We start from the raw sequence: 7,458 nt of genomic DNA on the forward strand, positions 1-7,458 counted from the left end.
ATGATGATTCAGTTTAAATTTATAAGGAAATGATCACATGTGGACCAGTTAGCATGCGTTATTGTGGGCCCCGAATACATCTGGTTCCCAACGTTCCACCACGTCATCTTTTAAGTTTTAATTAAATCAATATTTTCAAAGTTAAAATTTCCACTTGAGTTACATCCATAGTCGTCTTATTAGATGTGTGAAGGACATGAATCGAAAAGTTTGGGATACGATCCGTAAATGTAGGATGACAAGTCGATAGATGGTTCATGTTAAGACAAATAAGTTCTTGATGCTAAAAGGGAATGGAAGTTGGGTTGATGTTAACATAATTTGTTTTACTTTTTTTTTTTTTTTAATGTTTAACATGTTAAAATATAATTATAAGAATTCTTTTGATTATTTGGAAAATTATTCTATAATTTGTGCATGTTTCTTGAAGTATACAAGCAAGTTATAATTAATTATAAAGGAAGGAGAAAAACAATAGAAATATTAGAAAACACAAGAATTAACCGAGTGTGGTTGAGGTTCGCTTTGGATATGACCCCTTTAAAGTTTTATATCCATTGTGTCTAGTTCTCAGGGTAAACAGTCATATATGTGTGAATTGTCGGATTTTCACCAAAACGTTTTTGAAATTTTTTATGGAATATAAACATGTTCTTGAGTATTGTGGCGGTGTGGTTTTGATCTCAATTTTGTGATTGTAGGTGTGGAAGGTGTCTACTACGATGATAATTACTTTTTTAATTTATAATATAAAATTCTAACTGAAAATGGCATTACTTATTTAGAAATAAATGTTCATGAACTCATATTAAAACAAATAAATACTAGGTGTTGATACGACGAACTAAAGGCGCATGATGAACTCTTTCACCCATGAGGGTTTCGTCTTATAGGCATTCGGGAATTCACTCTGAATGAGAATAACGAAAACTAGGTCAAACAGCCATATCGAGGGTTGGACACCGGTATAGCTCTCTGATGCATAAGTCATAATGTGATATGTTGGTATTGCTTTGGTGTCAAGGAGTATGTGTTTTTTCCTTATCTCGTTAGCATATCCCCTAGGAATATTTATAGGCCGCCCACAGTTAGTAAAGCCCACTCATTAGACCGGTCCTCCATCCATTACCCGGTCCGTGAGCGGTCTTTCTTTGTGTCCTTTCATTGCTTATTTTATTTGCTTTTTATTGTTTGACATATTTTTTGGGATACAGTTTTGATGTTTGCGTACGGCATGTTTGAATGCATATTTGCCCAAAATAGGTGGTAATACTTGTGAATCCGACCTGGTAGGTACCGGGCCGGTAGCCAGTTTCCTCGGGCTACCGGTCTGGTACCCCATTAAGCCCCCCCCCCCCCCCCCCCCCCCCCCCCCCGTCTGAAGGATGAAAGAATATTACTGAAATATTTTTCTGTTAAGACTTTGAAATCCGTATGTGGTACTGCAAGATCCTCCTCATGTTGTGCATTAAATGCTTGCATCGTCGCAAGTCATTTCGCTTGCTTTGATTAGATTGTCCCTATTAAATGTTTTAATTGATTCGTCTGATTATTTAGCGGGCAATCTTGATTATTCTTGTAGAAATTTCCTTACTTGCTTTCTCTTTGACTTTGCCTTTACTGTGATTGGGATGGGTGATGACATGTCTGCAGTTTCGTCTGAAGTGGATTGTTGCATGCTGGAGCGGTATAGTTATGAATATCATCTATTTTCTGTTCTTGGGTTCCAGGTTCCGTCGTCATCTTCTTATGTTCTTGACGCTCCTCCTGGTAAGTTTGGATTTTATCTTCGACATCTTCTATATGGATTGCGGTTACCTCCGTTTCACTTCTTTGTTAAAGGTTCTTTGTTTCTATAAAGTTCATATTGTTCAACTACTTCCGAATGCGGTGTCCAAGATCGTTACTTTCAAAGTGTTTTGCGTTGCTCATGGGATATCACTTAATGTCTCCTTGTTTCGGTATTTTTATCGTTTGAAAAGGTATGACGACTGATTCTCTTTCAGGAGTCGTCACTTTCCTCTGTCTCCAAATATGGCTCGTTCGAATCGGAACTGGAAAAGTAGGTTCTTTTGGGTTGACATACATAGCTTGTGTTTGTCGTTTTTCCCATGTTATGTTTCACTTGGGGATGATTCAGTGTCGTTGTCTTTCGATCTTCTTGATTTTGTTCCTTTGTTTTCACATTTCTGTGTAAAGATGGCGTTTCTGTCAGAAGTTGTACTTGCCCTGTGTCACATGAGCCCATTCTGGAAAGCATGTGGTCAATTACCAGTGTTATATGTGTGTCATGTAGGTTTGTCGAACCTTTTTACTGAATTTAGCCTTAGTTCCTTTGTTTTTGCATTCCCTGGTTGTGGATAATCTCCTGATATAAATGCTACTTTTTGTATTTTCTCTATGCTCATTTATTATTGCAGACGGGAGTAAATGCGCTTATCAACTGACGGCTTATTTGGCTAGTGATATCCCACCCGAGTCCATTGTGATTGACGACATTATTCCTAACCAAAATGTGGACCAGGTGACTGTTACACCCGAGTTGCCTATTACGCTCCCGGGTTTTGGGCCAAATGCTTTTATATCGAGCAACTGTTGGATACCTCATGTCCTGTGATTGGTTCTGCACAATTAAGTTGGTTCTTCCAGCTCTGCGGGAATTATGTCCACCATAGGTGCCTCCTACAGCCAAAAGAGTAGGCAGATTCTTTCTCCTGATCAATTTGATCAATTTCTCCAGGAGATTTCCCATGTTGGCCCTCGATGCACCTCTCCCTTGTCCTTTGGTGATGTGACCTTAAAACCGTTGGTATGTAGTTGACTGTCGTGTGCCATATTTTTGTGCATTGGTCGCAATGACTTTATTCTATTTAACATTGCTTTCCCGATGTCGTAGGTGGGTGTCATTCTTGTGTGTTATTCGAGGAGGAGATGAACGAAGCGTTTCGGTTGATAGCTCGTGCAAATAAAATTATCTCTTATGTGCTTGGGCGAGATCTCCAATTTTTAATGGGTTGTTAAAATTACAGGATCGGTTTTTGGCCGTAGAGGTGAATGTACGTGTTGTTGAAGGCATGAAGCTTGCAAGCGAGGAAATGTCGGTGAAAGTTGGAGAGATGTACGCTGACTTATCAATACATTGTTGAGATGCTATGGCCAAGGTATCGTCTTTAGAAAATTAGGGGGATCTCGTTCAGGCGAAGTATGGAGCTTGTTTTCAGGAGAACAACATGTTGCATTCTCAGTTTAAGTCTTGATAATGTGGACTGTTTTAGTTGTTTATATTCTTGTTTTTGTAGGAAAGTGTGAACTTTGTGTCTCGCTTGTGTGTCTAACCAACTCTAATTCTATGGCAAATATGTTTTGGTACATTGGTTGTTGTTGGTAGCGATTGTTTTGTTTTCGGAATCGCTGATTTGCTTAAGTATTTTGGTACTGGAAAATTGATTAATGCATCTGGTAGTATATTTTCTCCGTCTAATGGGTGTTTATGTTACTCGACGTTATTAATAGCTAATGAGTTTCTTGGATGTCTGGGCATATAGTCGATATATTGGTGGATCGAGTTATGCTGTTTGGGATGAATTCTTGTTTTAAGTGGGTGGCCTTGTTGTCGAGTAGTGAGACTTGATGTAAACATAAGTTTAGTCAGCGGACCGAGCTACATGTCTTCAAGAATAAGTGTATTGTTGGGCTAAGTGGGAAGCCTGTTGTCGAGTAATGATATTAGATGTATATATAAGTGTAGTCGGTGGACCAAGCTACATGTGATTAAGAATAAGTGTATTCTTTGGCTAAGCGGGTAGCCTTTTTTTCGAGTAATGATACTTGATGTATACATAAGTGTAGTTGGCGGACCGAGCTACATGTGTTTAAGAATAAGTGTATTCTTAGGCTAAGAAGGTAGCCTTTTGTCGAGTAATGATACTCGATGTATACATAAGTATATTCGATGGACCTAACTACATGTGTTTAAGAATAAGTGTATTCTTGGGATAAGCGAGTAGCCTTTTGTCGAGTAATGATACTCGATGTATACATAGGTGTAGTCGGCGAACCGAGCTACATGTGTTTAGGAGTAAGTGTATTCTTGGGCTAAGTAGGTAGCCTTTTGTCGAGTAATTATACTCGATGTATACAAAGGTGTAGTCTGTGGACCGGGCTACATGTGTTTAAGAATAACTGTATTCTTAGGCAAAGCGGTTAGCTAACTGTTATCAATTTCACAAAAAAATGACCGGTCTTGTCACAATTTTGTGATATCACGTATGTGATATACAAAAGATCTTACGATAATATTCTTTGCTTCTGTTGTCTTTGTCCCAATCATTGTGTCAGCCCTTACTTTGTCAAACATAGTATTTCCTAAGGTTTTTAACAGGCCATGCCTGTGGTATTATCTCTCCATCCATTGTTTTTAAGGTGTATGATCCATCTTTGTTTGCTCCGTTTATTATGTATGGGCCTTCCCATGTCGGACGCAGTTTTCCCTGCAGCTCTTGCCTACTGGCTTCATTTTTTCGTAATACCTTGTCACCTACTTTGAAACAGAAACCTTTGACTCGTTGGTGGTAATAACTTTCTATTTTCTTTTTATAATGTTCTTACCGTATTGGTGCTACCTCTCTTGGCTCCATAGAAATATCCAGATTTGTTCATATGTTGTCATCATTACTGTCCATATCCAGATTTTTCGTTTGATTTGTGAGGATAATCAATTCTAATGGCATCACTTCTTCCAATCCGTAAACTAGGCTATAAGGTGATTCTTTGGTTTTCGTTCGTGTTGTTGTTCGATATGCCCATAACTGGCTTTGGAGTTCATCCACCCATCATCATTTGGCCTCATTTAGTCTTGTTGCTTGGTCGTGTATGATTGTTCGATTGGTGACTTCAGTTTGACCATTTGCTTTTGTATGTGGCACTGAGGTGAATCTTTTGTTTATTCGGAGCTCTTCACACCATTCCTAAAAGAGGTTGTTCGAAAATTATGTTCCATTGTCTGAAATTAGTATGTGTGGTACTCCAAATCGGCAGATGATTTGTTTCCAAAATAATTTGATCATGTTATGACCTGTGATTATGGCCAATGGTTTCGCCTCGACCCACTTGGTGAAATAATCTATTGTGACTACTAAGAACTTGACCTTCCCAGGTGCTTCTGGGAATGGTTCAACGATGTCTATTCCCCATTGAATAAAAGGTCATGGTCTATTAATGCTAATCATTATGGTTTGCGACTTTCGTGGGATTGGTGCATGTTTCTGACATTTTTCACAACTTTATATCACTCATTTTGTGTCCTGATACATGGTCGGCCAGTAATATCCCATCCGTGATATTTTGCGTACTATTGTTCGTGATCCCTCATGCGCTCCTTCCACTCCCTCATGTAGTTCTCGTATGAGGTATTATACTTCCTTACCGTTTACACATCATAAACAAGGTGTTAAATACCCCATTTTTTACAATATGCCTTCATCCACTACAAAGGATGGTAGCTTAACCCTTAGCTTCTTAGTTTCCTTGTCATCCGCAGGTAGCTTTCCCTTCTTTAGGTATTCCATTATTGGTTTCCTCCAGTCGTTTGTTTCTTCTACTATTGACATTACCGGCTTTTCGTCTATTGCTTTTACGTGTACTATTTCTACCAATATTTTCTTGGTTGGATGGGGAAAAGTGGATGAAGCAAGCTTTCTTAATGCATCAGCGCATTTGTTCTTCGATCTCGACACATGTTCTAATCTAAAGCTCTTAAATTGTTTTGTTAATTTTTTTCACTTTGTCTGCATATTGTGCCAGATTCCGTCCTCTAATTTCATACAAGCCATTTTTTCTGGTTGGCGACGACCATCGAGTCTGTAAAGGCATGTATGTGCTCACACCTCAGCTTAATATCCAATTGCAACCGTGCGATGAGTGCTTAATATTCCAATTTGTTGTTTGATACTTGAAAGTCCAATATTAACGCGTAGGTCATTTCTTCCCCATTTGGGCTTGTTAATATTAGTCCAATTCTTGCGCCTTCTATGTAAGAGGATCCATCAGAACATAGCCTCCATTGATTTTCTTGTATTCCATTCATGTCTTTAGTCTTGCTATCTAACTCAAGTATCGACGACACTTCCCTCTGGCCTGCTATTTCGGTGATAAATTCTACAAATGTCTGTGCTTTTTTGTTGGTTCGTGGCTTGAAAATGATTTCGTGCTCTCCTAGTTCCATTGCCCATTTAGCTTGTCTTCCAAATTTCTTTGGTTTCAATAAAACTTTTCATAATGGGATATTTGTGAGTACTTCGATCGTATGTGCCAAGAAATATCTTCTTAATCTTCTTGATGTATTGACTAGGCATAATGTTAGCTTCTCCATATCTGAACATCCCATCTCTGCTCCTTGTTAGAATTGGGGTATAGAAAACTTGGAAATTCTGAGAATTGTGGCTTTCACTTTCAGATTAAAGTATTTGGGTGGTACTCCCAATCTTTAATCGGATAAGACTCAGAATTGAGAGAAAACAGAAGAGAGAATGTTTTGATGTTATGAAGAAGAAGTGTACCAACCACGGATTCGGATATGATCATATAACAGAAAAAACTTCCTGTCTTAAAACTGCCACATGACAGTTTTATGTCCTAAAACTGTCCACAAACTGTCATAAACAACCTTATATCCGGGTGTAGAATATGGATCACAAAATTGGGTACATTTATCAAAAATCCGGATTTCTGATGCAATTTTAATATAGTAACATAACATATATAATCCCAGCTAGGGGCTCTGCCCCTTGGACCCTGCTACCAGGGGCACTGCCCCCGGACCCCCGTCGGTTTAGGGGATTCGCCCCTAAATAGCAGTATACTTTCAACAAAGACAAAATTAAACAAATGTGCACTCCACACCATGCGATTTGTTCAATAATTGTCAAAAGTGACATTGATCAACAAATTAACCCCATTACACTTAAATAACATTAGTGATATAAAATCACCAACACTCCTTGTAGTATACGACTTATAAAATATATTTGCACTTGTTTCTGCCCTGTTTTCCACTAATATTGCACTTGTTGCAGTTCTAGATGTTGCTATATACATGGTTAAAACCTCTCCTGGTATTGGCGATGTCAAGGTGGGAAGCTCACCGAACGCCACCTTGAGTTTGCAAAATGCACTGTCAGCTTCTTCCATCCAATAGAAAGTCTTCTTATCCAATAATCTCTTTAATTTTTTGTAGAAAGTGTATGTTTTCTCAGCAAACTTTGCCAAGAACCATCCTAATGCTGGAAGTTTTCCATTAAGTGCTTGTACTTCTTTCACCACCCTTGGTGATCGCATTTTTAGCAGCACTTCTACTTTTTTGGGGTTTGCCTTTATGCCATCCTTTATGATGATATGCCCTAGGTATTTTCCTTGCTCTATCCCAAATATGCACTTTTGAGGGTTCAATTTCATGTTCAT

General features: G+C 38.5%; 1 protein-coding gene across 1 annotated transcript; it reads right to left on the bottom strand.

Annotated features, from left to right (window-relative positions):
• Nucleotides 1-5,465: 5,465 nt before the first annotated feature.
• On the bottom strand, nt 5,466-7,458 carry LOC111902726 (uncharacterized). Its single transcript, XM_023898537.1, has 3 exons — nt 7,105-7,458; nt 5,951-6,250; nt 5,466-5,753 (listed from the first exon to the last, which is right to left on the bottom strand). Exons 1-3 carry the CDS (start codon nt 7,456-7,458, stop codon nt 5,466-5,468), a joined length of 942 nt encoding a protein of 313 aa, XP_023754305.1.

Source organism: Lactuca sativa, chromosome 4 (assembly GCF_002870075.4).
Source record: "Lactuca sativa cultivar Salinas chromosome 4, Lsat_Salinas_v11, whole genome shotgun sequence".
In the NCBI taxonomy this organism is placed as follows: Eukaryota; Viridiplantae; Streptophyta; class Magnoliopsida; order Asterales; family Asteraceae; genus Lactuca; species Lactuca sativa.

What these genes read in the sequence shown, in the direction of transcription:
- LOC111902726 (XM_023898537.1), bottom strand. Translation starts at nt 7,458, where the DNA reads ATGAACATGAAATTGAACCCTCAAAAGTGCATATTTGGGATAGAGCAA. An exon ending in CATCGCCAATACCAGGAGAG is followed by an intron (nt 6,251 to 7,104) that starts GTTTTAACCATG and finishes TTGAAACCAAAG; the next exon opens with AAATTTGGAAGACAAGCTAA. An exon ending in CGTTAATATTGGACTTTCAA is followed by an intron (nt 5,754 to 5,950) that starts GTATCAAACAAC and finishes AAACAATTTAAG; the next exon opens with AGCTTTAGATTAGAACATGT.